This window comes from Nelumbo lutea, chromosome 1 (assembly GCF_056320005.1).
Source record: "Nelumbo lutea isolate HS-2025 chromosome 1, American lotus-T2T, whole genome shotgun sequence".
Classification (NCBI taxonomy): domain Eukaryota; kingdom Viridiplantae; phylum Streptophyta; class Magnoliopsida; order Proteales; family Nelumbonaceae; genus Nelumbo; species Nelumbo lutea.
In genome coordinates this window covers 185,354,134-185,382,100 of record NC_142684.1, presented here as the reverse complement: position 1 = coordinate 185,382,100, position 27,967 = coordinate 185,354,134, and the positions used below count along the sequence as shown (strand labels likewise).

The window sequence follows — 27,967 nt, the reverse complement described above, 5'->3', positions numbered from 1 at the left end:
TAATTAAATAAGGAAACTAACAGATTTCAACAGTGCTTTTGTTTTATGATATTATTTTTAATTGCAGCAAGACATTTTCTATATTATAACTTTTTGTTTTATTTTAGTTTCATATGTTAAACGGCTGAACATTCCAACTGGCGTTGTGGGTGCTTGTCGTCTTGATTTAGCATATGAACATTTTAAGGTATGGATCTGTCAGGCTTATTATTACTTTTCTATTGAAAATTGTCTATTAATCCTGTTTGATTCATCAAGTGCTTTTTCCAAAATAAGATTTGTCCATTCCCCCTATATTGGGCATGAATATGCATATGTTTTATTCACAGATCCTAGGTCCAAATAGGTCTGCTTAGGCAGAACATACAATCTCTGTATGTTGTATTGATCAACCTTGGCTTATTTGTAGTAGTAGAATTTCAGACATCCTTACGTACATACTTTTCTATAGATTGCATGAGTCAATTCCTACTAAAACTTGACCTTAGTGCAAATTAGTTTCCTACTATAAGTCAACTTAATCAAGAAGCTTCCTAATATCTCTAAGCTAGTTTTCCTTTAGCCTAAATTGGCTGAGCTTACTAAAAATCTTTTATCATGATTTCCAGAAATCACTACATGATTCCATGATCCTAAGGGCCTGTTCGTTTCCTCTAACGTTTGACATCTGAAACAGTAATGATTACTTTAAGAGGTGTGTTGGAGGACTTTTGATGTAGGAGCTGAAGAGTCAAAATTGGAAATTTGTGAAATTTTATCTATTTCCATATTTTTGGATGCAGAGGATATTTTGCCACTTTACAATTTTTGTGTGGGGTCCAATGATAGGGCTAACTTGTCTATTTATGGTTTGTTTATGTGTTTTCTTTAACCCCAAACTTTATTCCAGGTGGAGGGGCGACCACCTAAAAATTTTATTAAGAAAACTCATAATAAGATTGAAATACAGGGGAGGACGTAGCCTGCCTTGCCCCGAACCCATAACAATGAAATCACAATTCTTACTCATTCCCAACCTAAAAAAGCAACAAAACATTATGCAATCCTAATTTTAGGCACAAATAAAAGATCATCGAATAAACATAACCAAACAGAACGTGGAAGTCAGTCTCTAGTTTGTTTATATTTAAAATTTCAGAGTCATTGCATAAGTAGGACCAGAGTTGTTGAGTTTGTTTATGTTTAAAAAATTGATTATTTTATAAAATTGGTTTTTTAAACATAAACAAACTATAATCCTACTTAATAAAATTAATTATTATTTGAAGTTAACTATTAAAATTTAATAATTTTTATTATAAATAATATATTATAATTAAATAATTATTCAATTATTTTGTTAATAATCAATAAATATTTATTATTTATTAACTATCAATTATTATTAATTAATTTCATTCATAAAAAAATATTATTAATTATTTAATAATGAACAATTTTTACGTATTTATTTTTATTATTTGTTAATAACTTCTAGTTATATATATTTACTAAAAACATTATTTAATTATTTATAATTTTTAATCAAATATTTATTTTTAATGTTTGCTAAATTGATTATTTTATAAAATAATTATTAAAATTAAATAATCAATAATATAGTAATGATTGATAATCAATTAATAATTAAATATTTTAGTATTTAGTAAATAATTAAATTTTAATAAAATAATTTTCTATTAGTTAATTAAATATTAATTAAAATCCGATCCAGAGGTTGTACCATTTTTGCCTCTGGGTTGCAGGTCAACGTTCAACTATTAAGGTTGAATGGGTTAGACCTTGATATATAAATGGGGGTATTTTTGGAAAGTAAAATAGATTTTATGATATCATCCAGAACATAAGGCTGAATAAAAAGTGGATGCCAAACAATCTCTCACTCTCTCTCTCTCTGCAAGTGGTACAATGCCACTTTAGAGTGAAGGGGAAACGAACAGGCCCTAAAAGTAATAAACCAATATTCTGTTAGAGGCTTAGAGCAAAGTGGGAACATGGAAATATAGATATATTATGAAGGAAGTAGAGATGTTGGATGCTCAGCTGAGAACACAATTGAAATAATACCAACATATGCTAATAGGATGGCAGATGGTCTAGCAAAACAGGGAGTGAACAGAAAAATCAGATATGTTGGTGTTCAACCATGCAAGAAAATCCTGGTGTGTTGTAATGTAAGAGTGTGGCTAGTAGGGACTAGGTCTGTACTGGGGTGTTAGGTACTACTTTGTACATAATACATTCTTTACTCCTATTAATAAAAATCAAGTTGTTGCTGATAAAGAAAATCTAGTTTTTACTTTTGTCCTGCTTTTCTTGATAATCGATCACAAGTACAATGAATCATACATACAGTGACACCTAAGGTGGTGGTTGACATGCTTCCAGTGGTTTTAGTGCTCCTATAGTCCTATGTATCATTGAGTGAAAATCACCAGAATTAATTTTCTTTTTTGGCTTAAAGCTTATCCCTTGAAGAAGCAAGCAAGCAAGAAAGAAAGAAAGAAAGAGTACACTTTTCAATTTCGGCATAAAACTCATCCTTCAATTTCTAATTGTGGTTTTACAGAAATTAATTGTTGTCAATAGATGCCTTAGTTTTCACTTTGCAATTCCTTGGTTATCACATTTACTCGCATTATTTTCTTCCCCATGCTTTGTTTCATTTACGTCTATCTGTGATCCTTTTCTTGGCTATAGCATCAACATTCTTTTAATGTTGGATATGCAGGAAAAACCCCATATGTTCCAATTTGTTCCAAATGAAAAACAGGTATGTGTAGAAGTTACCTCTTGTTTTATGCTGTCATTTCTTTCTAACTGTCTGCTGCTCATGCAGGTAAAGGCAGCCAAAAAACTCCTTAAGAAAATCCCACAGAGAAATGGAAGGAGAAAAGTAGAAGGTGTTCCTGTTTTCACTGCACAAAACTTGGACATTGCAATAGCCACAAATGATGGAATTAAATGGTATGATGTTCTACAGTCTTAATGTTTTTTTTCTCAATGTTATGTCTCCCTACCAGTGGAACCTTCTTCCTCAATCTGCTCTTATTCATGTCTGTATATGCTTTATTTTATGGTACTTGAATGATAATGTTTGGTTCTGCTGCATTGACTAGAAGTCTAGAATAGTGAGCTCGTCCACTTTCAACCCAAATAAAACTCAAACTTTGACAATTGTAGCTTGGGAATCCAGGTAGATCACGGAGTGGAGGAGTTTTCAGGAATTACCAAGGGCATACATTGGCTATATATTCTGGATAAGCAGGCCAAGGAGATTCAACCAGGGCAGAATTATTAGCTGTTTTGCAAGGACTGAGAATGGGAAATGGCTAAGGTTCAGAAATACTTAGTTGAAGGAGACTCAAAAGTGGTTATAAGTTGGCTTCATAATGTTAAAGTAGGAATGTTGCAGCATAGGAACTCAATGGAGGTAAAAGTCTAATTAGGGAGCTGGGAGCTTCACTTTCCTAGATTCACTGGTCAGCAAATAGTCTAGTGGTTTTTTACCTAGACAGGGTGCAAAGCAAATCAGTTGTATTGGGGAACCACAAACCAGGAGACATAATTAGAAATACGAAGGAAATAGATATAATGGAAGGGACATGCAATTCCAAATATTTTGGGGTGTTTTGCACATTTATAATATATCATTCTTTTCTCATAATTAATAAAGTTGGTAACAATAAAAAGGAAATTCTTATCCAAATGAAATAAACCTAAAATTATGTTGTCATGAAGCACTGCAGCCATAGTTTCATGGCTCTCATATTTTAACTATTTTTTTTAAAGGTAAGGTATTTTAGTAAAAGGAAATAGTATAGATCTCCTTCCACCAAGGTTTTTAAAACCGACCCAGAGAACAAACTGGTCATGGGTCCAATTCCCAGGTCAACGGTCCGACCTTTCGAACCAAACGATCGGCCCATTCTGACAAAAAAATAAAAAATTTAAAAATAATAAAAAACGGTCAAAACCGTTTGAACGGTTAACTACCTGGGTCAGCAGTTTGCTGACCAAAATCAACGGTTTTTGGGAAAAATCCGGTTTTGGGGAAAAACGGAACCAGTCAATTGACTGGTTCCCGGATTTTCTGGTCTGACTGTCCGGTCCAGAGGTTTGGACCTTCTGGCTACGAAAACTGGATGAAACTCTCTAAACTAAGGCAGCTTGGCTTTGTGCGTGGCTATCAGCAAGAGTTCGAGCGCTTGGAAGCCAGAGTTTATGGATGACTTGAAAATGCTCTAGTTGAAAATTTTGTAGGGGGCCTGCATGAAGACATTAAGATAGAGGTGAAGGCCCTTCACCCTGCTACTGTTGATGCCGTCATAAGGCTGGCTAGACTTCATGAAGAACGCCTGAATCGGTTTAAGAAGATAAACAAATATCCTGACCCACTTTTAAAGACCTCACCCCATTGGTCGGATCCGGGGAACCCAAAACCCGCTGGTCCAGCAGTTCCCCTAAGAAAATTGACTTGATCGAAGATACAATCATGTAGGGAGCGTGGTCTATGTTATAATTGCGATGAAAAGTTCACTCCTGGCCACTGCTGCAAGAGCCAACAACTCTTCCTCCTCCGATCTGATGGAACTCTTGAGGAAGACGAGTCCCCTTAGGAGATAATCCCAAGAATGAAAGCTTTTGGAACCAGGTGGTGGAAAGATTTGAGAAAAAACTTGCTTCTTGGAGGAGAAATTATCTCTCCTTAGGGGGGAGAATCACTTTGATTAGGTCTACCCTAGCTAACCTACCGGTGTATTTCTTGTCAGTGTTTAAGATTCCCACAAAAGTCTCTAATAAATTGGAGAAGCTAATGATAGATTTTTTGTGGGAGCCAGGAGAGGAGAAGATGGACCATAGGGTGGGTGGGAGGTGGTAACTAGATTAAGAAGCTAGGTGGTCTTGGGATTGGGAATATCAGGAAAGGAAATATGGCTTTATTGGGAAAGTGGTTGTGGAGGTTTCCATTGGAAAGGGAAAATTTGTGGACAAAGATGGTGGCTAGCATTCATGGGCTAGAGGACAATGGTTGGGATCCTAGAATTCTAGTAAGGACTACAGGTGCTTCTCCTTGGAAAACCATCTGTGATCTTCTAGTCTTCTCCCTATGATTAGGTATGATTTGAATTCTGGCAATCTTATAAAGTTTTGGTAGATAACTTGGGTTGGGGATTCCCATTTGATGGACCAGTTTCCTTCTTTGTATGCTCTAACTTGAAGAATGAACCCATCTCTTCTTTCTTGTGCCTTCAGACTCCTCTTCTGGGTTTGGGTGGAACCTGGGCCTGAGAAGGGCCGTTAGGGACACAGACCTTGGGAGTACTTCGAACTTGTTAACCATTCTTGAGAATGTTTTCTTGGATCCCTCTAAGGAAGATACCAGAATTTGGACCCCATCCTCCTTTGGTACTTTCTCTTGTGCTTCCTTCTTTGAAACCTTATCTCAGCCTTCTGCCTCTAGTGGTCTGCCTTTCCCTGTTAAAGAGGTTTGGAGCAAGCTCATTCCTCCTTGGGTTGGTAGTTTTTGTTGGGAAGCATTACTGGAAAGAATTAACACAAGTGACCTGCTTCAAAGAAAGAGACCCAATTCTTATCTATCCCCATATAGGTGTATTCTTTGCAAAGTTGAAGAGGAAACTGGTTACCACCTATTGATTTCTTGCCTATTTGCTAGAACTATTTGGGAATGGGTTTTCTTCCTTTTTGGGTGCAGCTGGACCCCTCCCTTGGAAGTGCAAAGCCTCTTCTCTCCTCCTTACTTTAGTTGGCCTTTAAAAAGAGGGAGAATTATGTGGAGATGTATTAGGGCTGCAGTCTGCTGGTCTATCTAGGAAGAAAGAAACTCATGCACCTTCTCAGAAAAGGAAAGAACCATTGAGAGTGTAATGGAGTTGATACATTTAAGGGTAGCTCACTGTCTGAAATCTCTGAACATATTCACAGTTTTTTCCTTGGATGACTTGATGAGGAATTGGTTAGAGATAGCTAATTCTGCCTAGGTTAATACAGTTTCTTCTCCCTCTTGTACCTCTTCCCGACCTGGATTCATGAAGCTGAATTTTGATGGAAGTAGTTTAAGGAACCCAGGGCTCTCTGGTATAGGGGGAGTGTTCAGGAACGAAGAGGGGCTTATTATAGCCACGTTCTCAGGCCCTATTGGAGGAGACTCTCTTAGGGATGAGATCCTTGTGGCTCTGGAAAGTGCCCAAAGAGCAAGGGAGCTGAACCTAAGAAAAGTGGTTTTTGAAGGTGACTCAGAGGTGGTGGTGAGATGGCTAAAGGAAGATAACTCTGATATCTGGAACTACAGCAATGAAAAGAAAAAATTTTAAGTGGCTGACTAGGAACATTGAGGTGAAATACAGTTGGGTAAGGAGAACTGCTAACTCACTTGCTGATGGGTTAGCCAAGCAAGGGGTGAATAGGGGATCTTCTTTTGGGCTCATTTCTAATCTTGTATATTTTATTTTGCTAAAGTGGGGGAGTTAAGAAAGTTTACCTCCCCCTCTCTTGTAATTAAAGTTTCTTATTCTTAATAAATTATGTCGTTACTGATAACAAAAAGTTGAGGCTGATACAGACGAACCGGAGATTTCCTTAGAGGCCCTGATTGGCTTGGATTCTCCCAGAACTATGAGAGTTAAGGGGACAGTCAAGGGGCGTCAAGTTTCTGTCCTGATCGATAGCGGCTACACCCTTAACTTCATTACAGGGTTGCTGGCTCGCCAGTTGGGCTTACCGGTTGAACCGGTCGAATTCTTCTCAGTCCATGTAGTTGATGGAAACTAGCTCAAATGTGATGGGGTATGTCGAGCCATAGATCTCTTGGTTCAGGGGCACCGGTTCAGAGTTGATTTGCATCCATTAAACTTTAGAGGGGCCGATGTGGTCCTTGGTGTCCAATGGTTACGCCAATTGGGACGGGTGGTATGTGACTGGGAAAACCTTGCTATGGAGTTTACTGTTGATGGAAAACCGTGTACTCTTAAGGGTTTGGAGCCTAAACAACCCAGGTCGGCTGATTATAACTCCGTAGCCAAATAGTGCCAGCTCATGGAACCCCCTTGTAATGATGTTGGGTCCTAACCTCAGTGGGCTGGTGCTAACAACTAAGGAGGCCTTACAGCCCTCACCAGAACAGGAGCAGGCCCTGCAACAGCTTTTGAAAGCCTATGAAGATGTGTTTTCTAATCCTGTGGGTCTTCCAACCCCTAGGGCCCAAGATCACTGAATTCCCATACAACCTGGAGAGGGGCCCATGAATGTGCACCCATACATATATCCACACTACTAGAAAATGGAGATAGAGAAAATAGTGAATGAACTTTTACAACAGGGGCTGATTCAACCTAGTTTGAGTCCCTACTCGTCCCCAGCTCTCCTTGTCAAGGACAGGACATGGAGGTTTTGTGTGGATTTTCGTGCCCTTAACCAGATCACTGTCAAGGATCGGTTTCGATTCCTACTATAGAAAAGTTACTTGATGAGCTCAGGATGGCTATTATATTCTCAAAACTGGACCTAAGGTCGGGCTACCATCAGATTTGGGTCCACCCAGCTGACATTCATAAAACAGCCTTCTAGACCCACAATGGACATTATGAATTTTTGGTCATGCCCTTCGGGCTGACCAATGCCCCTTCCATGTTTCAGTCGGTTATGAATGACATCTTCCGTCCATTTTTGCATTGATTTGCATTGGTTTTCTTTGATGATATCTTGATATATAGCTCTGATTGGACCAGCCATCTTGAGCACTTAGACACCACTCTGGGACTTCTTAGGAAGCATTGATTATTTGCCAAATCCGCTGAATGCATATTTGGCCAGAATCAGGTGCAATACCTTGGCCATATAGTGTCTCAGGGCATGGTCACAACTGACCCAGATAAGGTGACTATCATGATAAATTGGCCTAGACCCTCATCAGTTTGCAGCCTAAGGGGATTCCTTGGACTGACAGGCTATTACTAGTGCTTCATCCGCAATTATGGCCTCCTAGCTGGCCCACTTACATGGCTTTTGAAAAAGAACGCATACACTTGGGATGTGATCAAAGCTGAATCTGCCTTCGAGGCACTTAAGAAGGCAGTCTTGTTGCCTCCCACTCTCACCCTCCCAAATTTCTCTCAGGAATTTATGATCAAATGCAATGCAAGTGGATCTGGAATTGGGGCTGTGCTGATGCAACAAGGTAATCCCATAACCTTCTTTAGCAAGGCATTGTCAGGCCTAGCATTATCAAAGTCCACCTATGAAAAAGAGCTTATGGCTGTGGTTCTTTCTGTTCAAAAATAGAGAACCTATTTACTAGGGTGGCAGTTTGTGATAAGGACAGACCAATGCAGCTTAAAATACTTGTTGGAGCAGCAGATTCACACTCCTGAACAACAGAAGTGGTTATATAAGTTGTTAGGCTTCCATTACAGGCTGGAATACAAACCTGCGCCATCTAATAAGGCCATTGATGCCCTGTCTAGGGCCCATAATTGAGCTCCCTAGGCATTTCCAGGCTCGTTTACCCTCTCTTGGAACAATTGAAGGCCGCAGCCCAAATAGACCCTCACCTACAACAGATTCGGGCCCAGTGGGTTTCAGATCCCCTCAAGGTTCCAGGTTATACAGTCGTCAATTCAAAGCTCTTCTATAAGAGCAAAATGGTGGTACCAGCCCAATCTCCATTGTTACAAGACCTCATACGAGTCTTCCATGAGTCGGCCACGGGTGGACATTCAGGTATCCTAACATCTTATAGAAGAATTGGTTCACACTACATCTGGACCCGAATGAGGAAGATAGTTCAAGAGTTTGTAGCCAAATGCCCCATTTTCCAGCGTTACAAGTATGAAACTCAAGCTCCAGCCAGCCTTCTCCAACCCTTGCCTATACCAAATCAAGTGTGGGATGATATAAACTATGGACTTCATTACCGGCCTACCCCCATCATTTGGAAAGACAGTAATTTTTGGTGGTGGTAGACCGGCTTTCCAAATACAGCTACTTTTCAGCATTGGCACATCCTTATACAGCAGCCCAGGTTGCCAAGGTGTTTGTCCAAGACGTAGCCAAGCTCCATGGCACACCAAGGTCTATTACTACTGACAGGGGCCCTGCCTTTATGAGCAGATTCTGGTCTGAATATTTCTGGGTTCAGGGGTTTCTCCTACACCACAACATCAGCTACCATCCCCAAGCCGATGGACAGTCAGAAGTGGTGAATTGGTGTTTGGAGACTTATTTGAGGTGTTTCACAGGAGAAAAGGCAAAGCAGTGGGTCAAGTGGCTGCCATGGGCTGAGTACTGGTATAACACCACTTATCATATCTCCACAGGAATGACTCCCTTCAAGGCTCTCTATGAGAGGGAACCGCCAGCCTTACCCTATGAGAAGGGGTCTCAGGTAGCTGAGGTAGAGGACCAACTACTTGCTAGGGATGCTATTATTCAATCCCTCATGCACCATTTGGAAAGAGCAATACAGGCTATGAAGACCCAGCATGACAAAAATCATCATGACATTTCTTATCAGGTGGGGGATCTAGTGTATATCAAACTACAGCCTTACAGACAGACATCAGTAGCCCAAATAGCATGGCAGAAGTCTTCACCTCGATTCTTTGGGCCCTTTTGCATCTTAGAAAGGATTTGAGAAGTCGCTTATCGACTTGACCTCCCAGCCACTGTACGGCTTCATCCCATATTCCATGTCTCCTTGCTGAAAAAACATCTGGTGGAAGGAGCCATCACTCAGTCCTCGCTACCCGCCTTCACCGATGAAGGAGGACTGATTATTCATCCTTTCAAGATCTTGGATTTCTGCTGGTTTAAGAATGGCAAAAAGGTGGTCCAAGAAACTCTGGTAGTTTGGGATCAACTCCCAGCAGAAGATGCCACCTGGGAAATTTTTGAGAGGCTCAAATAGCAGTTTCCTCACTCCAACCTTGAGGACAAGGTTGATCTCCAGGGGGGAGGAATTGTTTAGACCTGGGGAGAACGACATCAGCCCACCCAGACTCCAACAGCTAGAACCAGCCCAGCTCGAGCAGCAGCTGAGAGAGCTCCCTCTAACAACAAGCCTGGATCAACTGTCAGATTTGCTTATGTGAGAAAGCCACGCCAGTAGTCTGTTATAGCAACCCATGTGTGACGTGAGCTAATGATTGTAAATATTAGAATCATAGAAAGAAGTGGATTGTGCATCATTTTCTCGGAATTATCTCTCTTCTTCTCTTTATTTTATTTTTTGATCAATAACAATTTATATTAATTAATTAGAGAAATAATTACAGCACTGTAGAGAGAGGTAAATAAACAAACTCTCCCCCAGAGAACAGAATAAAAATTACAATACTGCCCAAAATATTTGATCCCTTCCCACCCCTTGCTTTGCCAAAGTGTCTGCAAATGCATTTGCTGTTCTCTTCACCCATTGAAACTGGATTTCCAGCCCCCTAGTTAGCCATTTAAGTCCTCTCCTCTCATTACCAAATTTCTGCAGTCCACTATCCTTCTATAAGCAGCTTAGAATCACCTTCAACAACAAGCTTTTGTATATTCAGATCCTTTACCCTCCTTATACCCTCCAGTACAGCATGAACCTCAGCTCAAAGAGAGTCCCCCTCCCCAACAGGACCTGAATACATTGCAATCACCTTCCCATTCTCATCTCTGAAACCCCCCCCCCCCTACACCTGAAGGACCCGGGTTGCTCTCGCTGCTCCCATGAAAATTTAACCTTACAAACCCAAGATCTGGTGGAGATCACACAGGACACACAACAGAATGAACAGGAGCAGAGTTTGCTACCTCCACCCAGCTATTCAGCAACATCCACAAAGAGATCTCATCAAACATGTCCAAAGATTTTAACCATTGCACCACAACCTTTATTTCTTTCTTTTTCAGAGAACAAATGTTGTTATCAAGATTTGAACCCAAGACCTCTCTTCTCTTTCTTAGGAGGCAGAGCTGCCCTCGAAGCAGCTGCTGAGATGGGCAGTAACCCATCAGGCTCCCAAACAGATCTAGAGATGCACTTTTCCCCATGAGTAAACCCAAGATACTTAATAGGGAGCTTCCTGAACTTACAACCAAGTATCTCCACCAGATGATTCATATCACACCCATCACCGAGAGCCATTAATTCACTCTTATGCATATTGATTCTCATTCCAGACATTACCCAATCCATTTCAAGATGAAGCCAAAGTATACATTTGATCTTGTGATGCCTTGAAAAGGTCATGTTTTGGCTTTCATTGGTGGTATTCAATAACAAGGGAGAGATTGAGGAGGATGTTGCTTATAGAATTAAAATATGATGGGCAAAATAGAGGGGTGCATCTGGAGTTTTGTGTGATGGGTGAATACTACTTAGGTTAAAAGGAACATTCTAAAACAATTGTATGGAGCAAAGTGTTGCACAGTCAAGAAACAAATGAAATCATTTGGAGGAACCTATGAATAACTCCAATAGGTGATAAAATGAGAGAAAGTAGACTAAGATGGTTTTGTCACATGTATAGAAGAGCATCTATGGCACCCATGAGGAGAAGCTGTCTGTTTCAAGCTGAAGGGGCTAGAAGGGCTAGGGATAATGTGTGGGGAAACTACAGAAGATTCAAATCATTTGTAGAGTTGCAAGGAGCTTATGGTCAAAGTTTATGTGGCTGTTTATTTACAATTTTCTTTTTCAAATAATCCAGTTGCCTTATTATGGTGTTGGCAGTTGAATGGTCTATCAAAAGAAGTAAGGGTTGTATGGGGAGCAGGACCTGCAACAGTGGTTTGGATGATATGGTTGGAAAGAAACAAGTGACTATTTGAAAATAAATGTAATTTTTTTTTGAACTTGGTTCTCTTTTTGTATCTATGCACACAGAATAGAAAATGTATAGAAATGACATAGGCATTGAATAGCCCCTTGTGCAGATTTGGCTTTCTGTGGGTTTTTGAGTAATACAATGCTTTACATTTTCTCTCAAAAAAAGGGAGGGGGGACATGGATTGAATTAGTAAGAAATGATTGAAGTGCTCATAATTTAACAATGGATATGACATTGATTAGACAGAACAGACTGATGAAAATATGGCCAGCCCCATATAGTTGGGAAAGGCTTAGAGGATGAGTAGAGGTATTCAATAATTTTCAACTGTCTCTCATCCTCTTGTTGGAACTTTGATTTCTTTTAGCTCCTCGCTTATATTGTGCACTAACACTCAGAAGGATGCTTGCCTACAACTACATGCATTTTGACTTCTTTCCTAGTTTTCTCTCTTCAAATTATTGTCTCGTCTCTTTCATCCTTATGCTTCTATAAGGCGAGCACTTGGCCAAAAAGAGCCTACCTTGGACATGATGGGGGCTTAATGCTTCAAATTTGAGAATATTTCAGTCTTAGTGAATTTCCTGTTTCTTCTGATAGTAAGAAATGACTTAAATGCTCATAAATGAACAATGGATATGGCATTAAACAGAACAGGCTGGTGAATTAGTAAGAAATGATTTAAGTGCTTATAATTTAACAATGGATATGGCATTAAACATAACAGACTGGTGAAATAGGATTCATATGGCCAACCCCATATAGTAGGGTAAGGCTTAGAGGATGATCAGTGGTATTCAATAATTTTCAACTGTCACTCATTCTCTTGTTGGAATTTTGATTTTTTTAGCTCCTTGCTTGTATTGTGCACTAACACTCAGAAGGATGCTTGCCTACAACCACATGCATTTTGATTTCTTTCCTAGTTTTCTCTTCAAATTATTGTCTCTCATCCTTATGCTTCTATAAGGTGAGCACTTAGCCAAAAAGAGCCTACCTTGGACATGATGGGAGCTTAATGCTTCAAATTTGAGAACATTTGAGTCTTAGTGAATTTCCTGTTTCTTCTGATAGGTATACACCATATTTCTTTGATAAAAGCGTCCTAGATAACATTCTTGAAGAATCTGTTGACCAGCATTTCCACACGTTAATTCAGAATCGACACATGCAGCGGAGACGAGATGTTATTGATGACAATCTGGCAGAAGTGGTTGAAGAGAGTGGAGAGAGCCTATGGGAGCCTCCAGAGGTACAAATACACGTGTTTTCAGATTTTATTGGTTGGAAAAGATTTAACATGTTATTATTTGGAAAAGATTGAAGAGAATGAGAGAGCCTAGGGGAGCATGATATTGCTTCATTCAACCTTCATATCTTGGAAACCTAGGCTGCTGTGTTGCTAACAGGTATGTAATAATTTCCTAATAGGTTCAAGAAGTACTGGATGAGATGGGTCATCCTGGGATACCTTTGAGTGTTATTTCAAAGGCTGCTGAAATGCAGCTCCTTCACACTGTTGACAAAGTACTCTTGGGAAATAGGTGGTTAAGGAAAGCTACTGGGATTCAGCCAAAGTTTCCTTATATGGTCGATTCTTTTGAGGAAAGGTAAGCTTCTGCTTCTTTAACTGCGTGATTTGAGAGGGCAATTTGCCATCTCGTTTTGTCTGCCCTATTATTCTTTGCCCCCACTTTCAAGACAAGGTTTCCTTCTAAAAAGAACATTGAAATGCGAAACCACGTGGTCAAATCTTTGCTGCAACATGTGCTAACAGTCCATCATTTGGTCCCTGTCTCAGACATGTAAGGTTAAAATTTTGTTCTAAAGAATCACTATTTGAAGAATGAGTTTTGAGCCAAAAATGGTTCTCTTCTGAAGCTAATTAACTCCAAAGAAAATTTCTTAGAATGAGTCTTTAGGCCCAAAAAAGGAATTAGGTCCAACAATTTTTCTCATCAAATTTCGAAACTCAAAATGACTTTTAGCATCACAAAGTTTATCAGAATTGATTCTTTGAAATCATGAGATTTGATCCCAGGTCTTGGCTACAACCAGCCAGAAACTTTACCTGCAAGCCACATTGCAAGTCAATTCAACTGTGACATGTTTTAATCACTAGCAAACCAACTCCAATTTGCCATTGTTCTTCATGTTCTTTTAGGACTTGGTCCTATAACAGTATCCCCATGTCCTTGGTTGTAATTTTCATATAAATTATTTGGCGTTTGAGAAGTTGAGAACAACCATTTAGATAGTTTAGTTGGCTTCTATTTTCCCCGTTATGGTGCCTCTTGGATCATTTATCAATGACAATTTGTTATCATCTCTACTATTATAGCTTTCATTGTTAATTGATCAAAACTATAATTCGACATTGGACTTCTACTTCTCTTATTAGTGATATGTGACTAGTATTATGGTTCCATAATCTAGCAATTTTGTTGCCAGGAAATAATCGATTTGATATTTTATGTCGTAGTCTTCTGTCGTTTTGCAGAGACTATTCTGTGTCTTCACTGCAACTTACGTTCTATTGAATTGATAAGCTCAGAAATACTGTAAAAATGAGCTGAATGCCATTAATGTAATAGTGGCCTAATTTCACTACAAAGGGAAAAAAAAGGCCATTACCCAATGTTGGTTGGTCCCAGCGATCTTGGGAGTAGACTCGATGGTCTACCCTTGGCACTTTTATGCACAAAGTGGCCGTTTACAGACTCAAACACACGTTGTCATGCTTGCCAGCCCGAGGTTTTACCATTCACTATAAATAACCTCTAATTGTACAAAGCACTGAAAACAGTAAGATGTATATCTGGTGTTGTGGATGACTGTCAGAGTAGAGGTGTTATTTTCATTTCAACTAGGGGGAGGTGGTTCCAAATTCATGATACTTAAATGTTGAATTTGCATTGTGGCTTCATTGATAAACAAAATATAGGAAATTTTTGATGAAAAAAGAACTTGCAATGTGGCTTATATATGTTGTGTCCATTTTGTTTATGATATTCATGAGGAAGAGGGATGACTGCAGGAGTGCAGCTTCTTTTCTGAAGGCCGTGGAGTCTGCTAATTCTGTTTCCGATGCAAAGGGAGGATGTGAGAACGATGGACTTGAATGGCAACCTGGGAGTTCCCTGAAATTAGAGAGAAACCAAGCGGTTCGAGGCCAGAGAACAACAGATCATACAGATTTTCGCTTTCCTTTTGCAGATTGGTTCCAAAACCCATGGTCGAGAAAACAGCAAAAACCAAAAAGCCAGAAGGAATCAGACACAAGGTACTATCACCCAATAAATGGCCTTTCTTGATTTTACGAGTAGATGATACTTGGTTTTCAATCTAACCTTTTTGTTCTTTGCTCACAGAAGGGAGGGTTTGAGCCAAGAATGCATTAAGCAAGAACCACCGCCACTGAGCCCTCTTCTCCCGAAGATCACGATGGTTGGAATCTCAACAGGGGAGGGAGGGCAGATGAGCAGAGCCAGTTTAAAGAAGACAATGGAGGATCTGACAAGGGAATTGGAACAGACCAATCAGAGAAGCAATAGTACCAGTAGCACCGAGCACTGCAATGAAGATAGGGATCCCCTTTTTGTGGCAAATGTTGGTGATTACTACTCCAGCATGGCTAAAACAGGATCTGCCCGATGGGTACGTGCTGGGAACAGTTGATGTACTGCACAAAGTTTGAAAATCCGATTCTTCTGTAGGCGGGAGATAATTCGACTCGGTAAATTGCACCGTTTCAACGCGGCAAAGACGTGTCAGCATCCGAGATGTGCAGTGGAGGCATCTATTAATCTGTCCCCTGATCCGGTCACTGTTCAGAAGAGGTAAAATCTGATTATGAGACGGCGAAGGTCGTTTTCTTTGAGCTGATTTTCTTCATGGGGCATGTAATTTATCTTACCAAAAAGATAAAAAAATTATTAATAACAAATTATGGAACTGTGCTGGGAATGATTGCAAATGGGTTATGGGCCCCGTGTATCAGGCCGATGTGGCGTACCGGTTGGGCTAGTCCGTCATTAGGTACATTGTTGATTCCCGATAAAGGCGCAAAGCAGAAAAAATATCTGGTAGTTCAGAGTTTCAGACTTCATATACTTCAGAAGTGGAGTTTAATTAACTATCCCTTCTTTCTTTATTACTTTGACAGTTGACAGGCGATAAAAGGAGGTGATGATATTATGATAATGGTGCACGCAAGAATTTTGCCGTCTAATCAGGTTTACTTTTTGGCCTTTTTTTTTTCTTTTTAGATCTTTCTGTTGTTTCTTCCGTTTAATTTTTTTGCCACGTGGAAACTTTTCTTTAATGGGACTATGGCCCATGTGACGGTTACCTTCCGTTCATATTTATCTTTAAAAGCCTCGATAATGGATAAGGCCACAAATGAGGGTTGTAAATGTTTGGAATTGGAAGGGTTCGTTCCTGATTCATCAACTTACAAATGACAAGTGATTGAGACACGTAGTTGTGGTGGTGGTGCTACTGGGGTGGTGGCGACGGTGATAGCGCTAGTGCTAGTGTGGGAGGATGCCTGTTCCCATTCTTTCTATCCGTTTAGCGTGGTACCACTTCCACCTCTATTCCCCCACATTCCACTATGAAGTGGGGTGACCCCTCTCTCTCTCTCTCTCAACTAAGATATCTGAAGATTGGGATGGATGGATGGATAAAAAGGAGGGAATTTTAGGTGCGGGTGAGATGCTTTCAGATGGCATTTCTTTTGTGATAGCAACGGTATCTATCAAGTACATATTCTTTAAGCAACTCTGTACAAGCATTACCCATTGACCAATGCTCTCTCATAGCTGTTTGGCAGTACCATTTTCTCATAAAAATGGTGTTAGTCATGTGGAATTGTAAGCAATGTTTTATCAAGAAATGGGCCATGCTTATATACATCATCCAACGTGTCGTTTTTTCAGAAAACATTGAATTTGGCATCAGTGTTGGAAATCAAGTATATCATTCAATGTCTAGGATGATGCTACATCATTGCACCATTGGCACCAATGCGTCATTTTTTCAGAAAACATTGAATTTGACATTGCTTTAGACCATATTTTCCTGATTTTCAATGTGTGATTTGGAGTAACATTTTTCTAGAAAAGCAGTACTAGACAAAAGGGTGTTGTTTGTCTTTCTCTAATGTGGCACCATGGTGTTGTTTTCTCAGAAAACGATATCCATGCCAAACACCCACAATTAATACATTTGAGGCTTTCCAAGGTATTTTACACTAACTAGAGTTGTTAAAGAAAGGGATTGCGTGGAGAAATGGTAATGGGAAGAATATTAATTTCAAGGAAATATTTAGGTAGGAATAACAAGGAACTGTTCAACCTAAAAGCTTAAGCTGTTGAGTAAGGTCTTTGAATAGATTTTTATTCTCTAATATGTCTTCTCATGCAAAAGTTTATTGTACTTGAAGTGTGGCCAAGGACAAACCCTCTCATATCTTGAGTTAAAAGTTAATTAATTATAGCTGAACAAGTCTGGTTAACTTTGGATCTATACATCCCCAAACCTCAGGATAATGTGCGAGTATTAAATTAGGATAATAACTTCTTACTTGAAAATGTGGGTATGGTCTTGTGGCAAGTTTGGAAAAATAGGAATAATAAGATATTTAATAATTCTAGTATGTCCCTTTCTCTAGTAATTGAAGGAGCTAGATCAAATTTCTTGGAGTTTATTTCATTTCTGCATTTCCTTCTATAGACAATTCCTTTCTTGTCAAATGAACATGTGAAGGTGAGATCAAAATGAACTTTGATGCATCAAAAAAGGATGAGAGGTGTGTTGTTGGAGCCTGGATTGACTCCCCACGTGCTCCATAGTACATCTCAGCATGCATTGGTAACATCTTCTCTACTTGTCATGGGGAGATGTTCCCAATGCATGGTTGGGATGTACTGTGGGCGTGCTCTGTCTATGGGAACCAATGCGATTACATGTTTGGGTGATTGCAAGGGGTGGTGACACTAAGGTGCTTTTGGTTGTAAGTAAGGATGTGAATTTGTGTTTGATCAACATGGAGAATGTGTGGGTGGTATATGAAGCCCGGAAACTTAGGCTGTGTTTGGTTTGGAGGAAAAAGTAGGGAAAGAAAGGGGAAGGTAGGGAAACATTTACAAAGCTTGTTTAGGTTTTCCTACCTTTTCCTTCAAACCAAACATAGCCTTAAAGCTGGCCATCAATGTTCTGAGAGGTATTGAATAACCCTCATGAAGTATCAAGACTTTTGGAGCAGTGTTCTATCCTTTCCCAAAGATTTTGTTTGAGCATGACTTGTATGCATGTGTTAAGATAATTTTGCAGTTGATAGATTTGCTAACTTGGGTCATAGGATTCAAGTTTTCGATTCGAACTCTCTTGGAGTGGCAGTTCCATTAGATTTGTTTTTGTGATGCTTGGGGAAGGGCTACGCCCATTATGTGTGTGGCCCATTCATCTTTCATTCTACCAAAAAAATTTGGGAAAGGCTTGGCTGTTTGTAACGAACCGCCTGGGCTGTTTGAAGCTTCATGTGCATGAAGAACTAGATGGGGTAATGTGCCATCCGCAAGAAGCTTTGAAACAGGCCAGACATTTTTTTTTCAAGCAGCCAAGGTTTTCTCTATAAATTCCATGCAAGATAACAGTGCTAGATTTATGGACTAATTTGTCATAAAGATAGTTAGAGGTGTAAATTGGGTCGTGCCACCCACAGCCTGGCACGACGGTCTGTGGGCCGTGCCAGGCCCAGCACGACCATGCGGGTCGTAATGGGCCTGGGATTTTAGGTCCACGGGTCGGCACGACACAGCACAGCCCAGCCCACAGCCCGGCCCAGCATAGCCTGGCACGACCCATATATTTTATATTATATTATATATATATATATTATATTTTATATATATTATAATTATATAATAATATATAATATATAATATATTAATAAAATAAATATTTTTTAATTTTATTATATTAATTTATTTAATTATTGCATATATATAAGTAATTTTATACACAAAATTCATATAAAATTAAATAGCTTTGGACTGATACATGGCCCGACCTGGCCCAAGGCTTGGCCCACGGGCCCACATGGGCCTAGGCCGTGGGCCGTGCCGGGCCGACCCCCAAAATTTTCATTGGGGAGTGCGGCACATCCCATGATAGCCTGCAGGACAGCACGGAACGGCCCACACAAAGTGTGTACCGGCCCGGCACAGCCCACTTTACACCTCTAGAGAGAGCTTATGGACAGTGGGACAGCAGTGACTGTCTTAACATGAACAGCCAAAGTTTTCTTTGTTGTAACCATTGATTGTTTGTTAAACCTTTTGCTGTTGGAGTAATGTGATAGGTGGATTTGCTGCTGAAGCCTCTAACAAAATAGGGTGCAAAACTTTGATTGGCCGAGATTTGCAGTAGGGGATCCACACTCCTCTCATATAAACCTAAACTTGTTATCTCTCTCTCTCTCAAACAATTTGATAGAAGTGGTTGAGTTGAATGATTTATTGAACACTGAATAAGTTAATAAAGAATAAGGGTGGTGAGCTCATTCATGGCTAAAGCTGAAACTGGGTTGATTACAATATCCTTGAATTGTTATTTAATTATTTGATCATAGACAATAGACAATGTGATAAGTCATTCAGTTCAGCCATTTACCCGTTATCAAACAACCTTGAGTTTATACGAAGCTGAAGGAAAAGAAGAATAAAAAAGAAGAGAATAAACAATATTTGTGTTGATGATGATGTCATAAGCACAATAGCCACTAGAACCAGTACATCATACCTTGTGCACTTATCTTTCCATCGGTTAATGTCTAAGTTAACCCATGTGTTAAAACCATGGTTTTCAAACCTCAGTTGATCAAGATGGCTGGACTGTTCGGCCCGGAAATCATTCAGGCAATTGGTTTCATTTTATTCTAAACTTGATATCGGTAAAAATATCATTGAATTGGTCAATAATCCATTGATCTGTTCAATTATTCAATAATTTTGGCTGTTTTTATTTCAAATATTTTTTATTTTTTTTATCAGAACGGACTATCCATTTAAACTATTAATCCAAAAATAATAAATAAAATGATTCCTATCCGAATTGTTATTTAAAACATTGGTTAAAACTTAATGCCTGTGTTTTGTATTATTTTACATTTGTACTATGTATATTTGTATTTATAGTCTTATACTCTTTCCAAACTGAGCCTAAAACACAGGTTATAACCATGCATCAATTTTAACTGGAAAAGAGCAGGTATGATCAAAGATCAAAATGGAAAAGCGTGGAGTGTAAATATTTGACTGACCAACCAGGAGATTTGAACTACGTTTACAGTCCATATAGAATGATCTCCGCACCTCCCATAAGCTACAACACGCCAACTTCCACGCCAAACTCCCCACCAAAAGACTGTTTCAGCCCTCAATCAACATGTCTACACTTTGTAGGCTATGGAATGAGAAACGATCTGCAGTAGTGGTTGGTGGTCCACCCCCTTCACCTCTTCTTCTTCTTCGTTTGCTTTTCTTTTTGTTTCTTGGACGAAACGATCTATGGTTAATCCCATTTTCCATTTTCTATCGTCATCCAAACTGGGTGTGCCCTTCTTTTCTCTTGATTTGGACTTGAAAACCAAACCAAACGATTGAGAAATTGGGTCTCTCTCTCTCTCTGATCGAAGAAGGGTGGGCCCACATAGGAGAGAGATTACACAGGTTTACAGCAAGATCATTAATGGTAGATGAATGACTTTTGCTATCATATGATTTGTGCAGCATTTCGGACTTTATAAGGATTTTTATATTTAATAAAGTATAGAACCCTTTTTATTTTATATTAGATCTGATACCGGTCCAAATCCAATGTGTCAGTCGAACTCTTTGTGTCAGATTGATCGTTCATTTTCACGGTGAGAGAGTTGAAAGCCGAGATCCAGATCCTCTTTGTGGGGCATTTCGGGCCCCCAGATCAAAACCAGAAATTCAAAACACGATCCAACACGGCCGGGAAGAAATGGAGAATATCCTATCGTCCTACTTTTATAGAGAGGACCCCACGCCACAGACGGTTAAACGAGTGGGGGAGGCCATCTCCACACCGTGAGTCCGTGATACGCAAAATCAGATACCGTCGGTAGCAGAGAAGGGCAGATTTTCCTGATAAAATAATGTTTGACCAATTCTTTTGTTCAACGGTTCAGGATCCTCCGACACCGTACTGGGAATCACAGCACAGCACCCAAAGCCTTTTGCTTTGCTTTGCTTTGCATTAAATCGCAATGCATGCGAAAAGTAAGCGGAGATTCGGGGCAACCAGGGCCGGGCCAGGAAAAGCCTTTTTTTCATATAATAATATAATAATATAATAATATAATATATATATATATTTTTTTTTAATTTCTTCTTTACCACAAAATGGTGGGCCCCACCACCAGCCGCTGCTGATGCGGCTGAGCTGCTCCGTTGATCGTTTTTTATGGTAGTAAACTAGTAATAGTAGTCGTAGTAGTATGACACTGTAGTCTGTGGTAGCGGTCTCTTATCTAGGCTTTTAGCTCTCCTCTCATCTCCTATATTCCAGCAGTTTCAGGCGAGACCTCATTTGCCATTATCGGCCATCTGCTGCCGTTGGAGTATGGGAGTCCGATCGGCCGACCATCTGTCGCCGTCCCGTGCCCACGGGCCACGGTGGACTGCGCCTAACACCAATAAGACAATAACTTCTTCTGCCTTTGTCTTTTAAAACAAGGCGTCATTGCCTCGTCATGGTTCGATGGTCCCCTCAGTCCTCAGCCCTCTCAACCCCCCTCCCCCGCCCACGCTCATCCCCGTTCTCACGCGCTCTTATTTTGGGATTACGACGTTCTTCACGTCCATGAAGACGGAACCCTTACCGGATTATTTTATTCTTTCTCTCTCCCTTTTTGGACTTTTGGGGCTGATAATTCACGAGTAGTCTGACTCGACTCTCCCCAAACAACTCGACCGACGAGGGGTCCGGTCACAACTCACAACTCACAAGTGACAACGAAATTAGAGCGTGTGGACTTTTTCCAAGCCTTCGAGGGGTTGTCCTTTCGCTTGGAATTACAAGACCCCCCCCCCTTTGACATTTTTAAAAGTCAATGGAAAAGCGAAAGCAAAAGCGGTTTGAGAGCTTCTCAAAAACTGCTTTTCCTCGTTCTCTCTCCAAACTCTCTCTTCTGCTCTCTCTCTCTCTCTCTCTCTCTCTCATACAAATAATATAAAACCCCCGGCTCAGTTTCACCTCTCAAGTCTCATCGCTCTTTCTGTCTCATCGCTCTTTCTCTCTCTCTCTCTGTATATCCCTCTTTCCTTGTAAAGTCAGCGCCGTCCTTTCTCCCCTTCATCTCTCTTTCTATGCCGAAACGGGAGCAGCAGCAACGACGACAGAAGCAGGGACAGAGACAGAGCTAGTGGGGTTAATAATCAATCGCGCAAGTTTCAAGGCGTATCCGGATATTTCACAGGCATGGAAGTCGACTGGGATCTACAAGCGGTAGTGAGAGGCTGCACCATGGGCGCCACCACCACCACCACCACCACCGCCACCACTTCCTTCACGGAGGATCCTCTCTCTTGCTTTTCTCCTTTGGCTCTTGAACAAGACGATTATCTCCTTCGTTCCCCAGATCTCTTTCAATCGCGGACGGCTATTGAAGAATTAGAGGAACTGTACAAGCCCTTCTTCCCCAAGCTTCAATCTCTTTCCGCACAAAACCTCACCACCTCGTTCAAAGTTCCTCTCGGCGAATTAAAAGACCAACAACAACAGCAACCACAACTGCAGCAACAACAACAACGAAAGCAGCCTCAGGGCTCTGTCGTCGGGACTGCTCCCGCTGCTGCAGCCACTACTACCACTGCACATTTTCAGGCCCCTCGATCCAAGAGAAGGTTAGTCGTTTTCTGGATTTGTTGTCACGAACAAGCTAAAACTGAAAATTTTGCAGATACCAATGTCTTAAGACGTTTCCTTTAGCTAATCTGTTTTATTTTCTATTTTGTTTCTACAGGAAGAACCAGCAGAAGAGGGTTGTGTGCCAGGTGCCCGCCGAAGGCCTCTCTTCCGACATGTGGGCTTGGCGAAAGTACGGCCAGAAGCCAATCAAGGGCTCGCCCTATCCCAGGTGGGTCTTTAGTCTCTAGGGTTTCACGCATTTTTCTTCTCTTCTTTCCTGTTACTTTCGCTAATTATTCTGTGATTTCTCGTGTACTTATGGATTGCTTGTTCGGAAAACAGGGGCTATTACAGATGTAGCAGCTCAAAAGGATGTTTGGCGAGGAAACAAGTCGAGCGGAGCCGCACCGACCCTGGGATGTTCATCATAACCTATACGGCCGAGCACAACCATCCCCTCCCAACCCACCGGAACTCCCTCGCCGGCAGCACCCGACACAAGTTCCCTACACCTCAACGACCCACCACCGGCGAACCCGACACAAACACCACAAAACCGTCTTGCGCTTCCCCAACTTCAACAGGTGGTCTCTCACCAACGACCCCATCAACTACCTCCGTTGAAGACGAACAACCGATGAAGCAAGAAAGCCGGGAGGACGACGGAGAAGAAATGGTGGAGGACGACGACGAAGACGAGCTACTCATCCCAGATGTGATAAACGACGACTTCTTCATGGGCTTAGAAGAACTCGCCGGACCCACCAGTGTCACACCCTCCACTGGCCCGGCCTTCGACGACTGTTTTTCCGAGCATTTATCGGAGCCCTCTCCCGTTCCTTGGCACGCCCAAAACGCCGCCGCCGCCGCCGGTGGCATCTGACATGCCGGAAAAGATGCGCACCCCCGGCCCCGACATTGGATACTAGATTTCCCAACTTTCCATTTTATTTTTCTTTTTCTCTTTTTGTCCGCCAAACAGAGAGGAGAGAAAACATAGAAGAGAATCTCTTCTCTCTCCACCACCACACTTGTTTCATAGACACCACCATTACCGAGTCTTAGAAAAGAAGAGTTATTCCATGTTCCCAATCTCATACTAATATGATGAGATAGTAGCATAGCATATTTCCTTTGATCATCATCTCTCTCTGTACATCCAAGGTCAACGAAGATACTGCCTGGCTCTTTCCAATTTTTTTATTCGGTTACTTTTCTATTAAAAAACCTGTACTGTTAACCTGGAACTATCTATATATGCGTGACAGTTGTCGGTTACCCGTCTCAGAGGCTCAAGACCGCCACCCACTCCGGTTCTGTCGCTTTGTCACGTCTCCCAGCACACCCATACTGTTCCTGCTCACTCTGTACTGTACTGTGAGTGGTGAAAAGTCAACTATTATTTAATTTGAATTTTCAATTGTGAGTGATTTGGATTTTGGGTATATCCCCATTCATGACTATGACTGTAATCGGATCGGATTTCCTATCAACCCGAATCGGATCGGATTTTTAACTTGTATATATAATATAAATATAAAATATTGAACTTATTAATTATAAATGTATGTATATACAAATCTTATGAGTGATGATTATTTAAGGCTTAAGAATGTAAGTGTAAGACAAGGTTACTATGACGAATTACCAACAGTGGTGTGGTTTTTTTTTTTTTGTTTTCGAAAATCAGTGGTGTGGTTTTGAATCTTATTATTACAAGAAATTATTGATGCGTATTATTCACTTAAAAGAATAACAACCCTTATGGAAGTGTCAAATAAAAAAAATGATAAATTTCAATTGTATTTAAATCTTTATGAGGGTGTCAAATTCATCCTATTTGATCAATATTTTAAAAAACAATCTGGAACTGAATCACTTTGGCCACCAGCTTTTGATTCAGCGGCTCGGCCATCTGACAAAATGAATTACTTCATGATAAATTAAAAAAATAAAAACTGATTAAAATAAAAAACCACACAAAAAAATTATTGTCTAGGGCAAATGGATTAATAGTTCTACGCTGCCTAGTCATACATTACTAAATAATTCAATAGTTTTTTGACAAAAAAAAAAAAGGTTTAGGGTCGAAATGAAACTAATCTCCTGACCAGTTTTCATCATGGTTTTTAAAACTGACCTGGTGATTGAACCGGTCAGGGGTCCAGTTATTGGTTCGAACAGTTGGCTCATTTTGACAAAAAAAATAAAAAAAATTAAAAAACGGTCAAAACCGTTTGAACAGTTCGAACAACTAATCAACCGGTTTAGCGGTTTGTTGACCAAAATCAACGATATTGAGAAAAAAAAATCAATTTTGGGGAAAAATGAAACTGATCAAGTGACCAATTCCCGATTTTTCCAGTCTGGCCCTCCGATCCATTTGGTTTTAAAAACCATAATTTCCATGTCGAACGGTCTAACTGCTTGAATCAACACAGTCCAAAAACTATGTATCTGATTTTGAAATGGATGTAGAATTTAAGATCTGAATTCGAAATAAATCGAAATAGATGTTGGACCGGGTTTTGGACGATTAAAAATTAAAATACAGCGACAACCCTAAAAAGAAATATATTTGAAAAGACAAAAATATCCCCATATTTTGACTTTTATGATATATAGGTCCTTTTTTTTTCTTTCCACTACGGATTAAATACCCAATTTATAAAAAAATGAGTTGTGCTGAAATCAATCCCCTATAGAAATCCTAGAATATCTTAATAAGCTGAGGAATCAGCATAACAAAAAAGAAAAATCATGAGTAAGAAGAGTATTCGAATAATCTGAGGAGTGTTGTTTTCTAAAAGGAAAAGGAATTGATGGTGCAAAAAGCAAAACAATAATACAAATTGTTATATTCATGTGGTCATTTGAATAATTCAAGATGTTTTCTTTTAAGAATGGCCGGTGTGGGTTAATAAATAATAAAATTATTAATGCAAATAGCTAGCTAGGTTATCTCAGTGAAGGTATTTGGAGATTCTAATTTATAATTGTAAAATGTTAATTTTATATTTTAAATGCGTGAGCATAGTTGTATTTCTCGTTTCTCATTTATTTTATGGATGTGGTGATGACCGGGAGTAGGCATAGGTGATAGCCAGACGCACGACATCTTCAATATTTAAGAATCTATAACTGCTTTAGTCAGTTTAGGGGAAAAAACAAATAAAAAAATATTGGAAGATGGGATCCATCTCGTTAGCTTGTACACGTGTCAATTGTATAAAAGGATTGCGTCAAAATGTCCAAACCGACATCTGATTCGTTTTGAGTGTCCTATCTCTTAAATCATTCGTCTAATCATCATTGACTTCGATTCTCCATTGAAACCACGGAACACCGTCCAACTAAAACCGACTCCGGCGCTTCAGTCAAGGAAAGGGGCGATGCAGCCAGTGGATGCATTCCCCTTTGCATCGCCTGTTAGCTATCTGGGGGTCGTATTTTGGAGATATCAAAGTAGGGATGTGTTTGGTGGCATTACTGTTTCTTCATGAAATATCTGGAGTTCATCAATAGAAATTGGTGTTAAAATATGAATTGTCAAATACTTGTCATATCATATCATCATAAACGTTTTGGATTGTCAACTAAGAGTGGTTCAATTGGTATATTGGATGATTTGTCCCAGTAAAGAACCGTAGAGAGCCCCGTTTGAAAAAAAAAAAAAAAAAAGGAATTATGTATAAATATCAAAATGGCTAAAAATGGTTAATGATGTGATGTTATACTATTTGTAAAAAATAAGGACACCCTATCGGAGATTCATACTCAATTGAAGGAATTGACATATTTGCCAACAAAACATATTCCATACTCTCTATTAATTTGATTTGATGTAACATTGCACATCTTACTATAAAATTGGGATCCATCATGTATGACATGTGCCGTCTTAGATTATCTTGGTAGAGGGTTGGAATATGTTTTGTTGGCAGGTGATTCGGATTCCAATTGAAATAATTCCTTTATGCAAAAAAGTATGAATAGTTCAATGCAGATTTTTAAATTCTAGTAGACCTATAAACATTCAAAATGTCAAATATGGTTATTCACGGGTCGGATTGGATTGATTATTGCAGTTTTTTCAACCGATCCGACCTGTTCGGGTTATCTTGGGTTACCTGACATAGAAACTGAAACCGACCCAGTGTTAAGCAAAATCGACCTAGTCGATTTGAATCAGGTTGGGTCGGTTTGGGTCAGTTTCGGTTCTAAGTTCATCCCTGTGATAAAATCTTTCTAATTTTAAAAACGGTCATAAATTGAGCATCATTTCAGCCATCTCCTATGATAAAATTTAAATGAAAAGTTAATCACAAAAGTTGTTCATTAATCACTATTCACTAATCCAAAGTTTCTTGCAACCATTCAAAAACTAGGTGGCTTGATGGGCTTTGGAACTTCATGTTTGAACTAAGAATTAAGTCGGTTCAGTTCAGCTTGGTTTCAGTTCTCTTGTGTGAAAACTGAAACCAACCCGAATCATCGGTTTAGGAATTTGCACAACCCGAAACCAACCCGTGCTGATGAAAACCTGGCCTACTCGGGTTGGGTCAGTCCGGGTTGGTCAGTTTGGTCGGGTTGGGCGCTCTTATGGACAACCCTAATTTCAAATACCCTTACTCTATACAGAAATGCCTGCCCGTGAATTGGCATCAACTCCTAGTTGGCACCTACCCTAATTGTACTTTGGGTCTTGATGAGGTGTAATTTGGCACAACCTAGTAAGTAAAGGTCACGTGATGCGATTTACCCGTAGAATGACAACTCAGCAAGGGGAGCTTAGTCAACAGTTTATAGAGTTCGGATGTAATTCCACCTCGACATAAGGTCACCTCGGCATAATGCCACTTTGGCATAAAGTCACCTTGACATGAGGACAACTCAGCATAGAGTCACCTCGGTGCCTAATCAAGTTCGGGGCCCAGGAATCGAAGTGACACGTAATTGATTCCAGAAGTTTCCCAGCAGACTTCGAATATCACAAGATCACACTATGTAACGGCAGGCCTTATCCTCTCCTTGCCCAGATCGGGCGGCGACGATAAACTTCATTAACCGATAGGTTACTCCCTGACTAAAGCAGAAACGGATCTCATCCACTTAGGCCGCAGATCCCGGAACCATTCCGGGAGATCTACGATAGCTCAACTATATAAGGGCATCAATCCCTCTAGGGTTCAAGTACG

At 40.1% G+C, this 27,967-nt stretch overlaps 2 protein-coding genes across 4 annotated transcripts in view; both read left to right on the top strand.

The window, feature by feature from the left end:
* LOC148879786 (uncharacterized) overlaps positions 1 to 16,059 on the top strand; it is a 30,552-nt gene extending 14,493 nt beyond the window's left edge. For 2 of the 3 annotated variants that reach the window (XM_088961454.1, XM_088961456.1), the window contains 7 exons: positions 108 to 187; positions 2,732 to 2,773; positions 2,840 to 2,967; positions 12,903 to 13,080; positions 13,260 to 13,438; positions 14,866 to 15,111; positions 15,200 to 16,059. In XM_088961454.1, coding sequence (XP_088817580.1) covers positions 108 to 187; positions 2,732 to 2,773; positions 2,840 to 2,967; positions 12,903 to 13,080; positions 13,260 to 13,438; positions 14,866 to 15,111; positions 15,200 to 15,506 — 1,160 coding nt within the window. In that variant the 3' untranslated portion in view covers positions 15,507 to 16,059. The remainder of the gene's footprint in view (positions 1 to 107; positions 188 to 2,731; positions 2,774 to 2,839; positions 2,968 to 12,902; positions 13,081 to 13,259; positions 13,439 to 14,865; positions 15,112 to 15,199) is intronic. The other variant, XM_088961455.1, reaches the window with a different exon arrangement.
* A 5,935-nt stretch (positions 16,060 to 21,994) lies between these two features.
* On the top strand, positions 21,995 to 24,367 carry LOC148879785 (WRKY transcription factor 22-like). Its single transcript, XM_088961444.1, has 3 exons — positions 21,995 to 22,765; positions 22,885 to 22,998; positions 23,112 to 24,367. Exons 1-3 carry the CDS (start codon positions 22,341 to 22,343, stop codon positions 23,650 to 23,652), a joined length of 1,080 nt encoding a protein of 359 aa, XP_088817570.1. The 5' UTR covers positions 21,995 to 22,340; the 3' UTR covers positions 23,653 to 24,367.
* Positions 24,368 to 27,967: the final 3,600 nt, after the last annotated feature.

What these genes read in the sequence shown, in the direction of transcription:
- LOC148879785 (XM_088961444.1), top strand. Translation starts at nt 22,341, where the DNA reads ATGGAAGTCGACTGGGATCTACAAGCGGTAGTGAGAGGCTGCACCATG. An exon ending in GCCCCTCGATCCAAGAGAAG is followed by an intron (nt 22,766 to 22,884) that starts GTTAGTCGTTTT and finishes TTGTTTCTACAG; the next exon opens with GAAGAACCAGCAGAAGAGGG. An exon ending in AAGGGCTCGCCCTATCCCAG is followed by an intron (nt 22,999 to 23,111) that starts GTGGGTCTTTAG and finishes TTCGGAAAACAG; the next exon opens with GGGCTATTACAGATGTAGCA.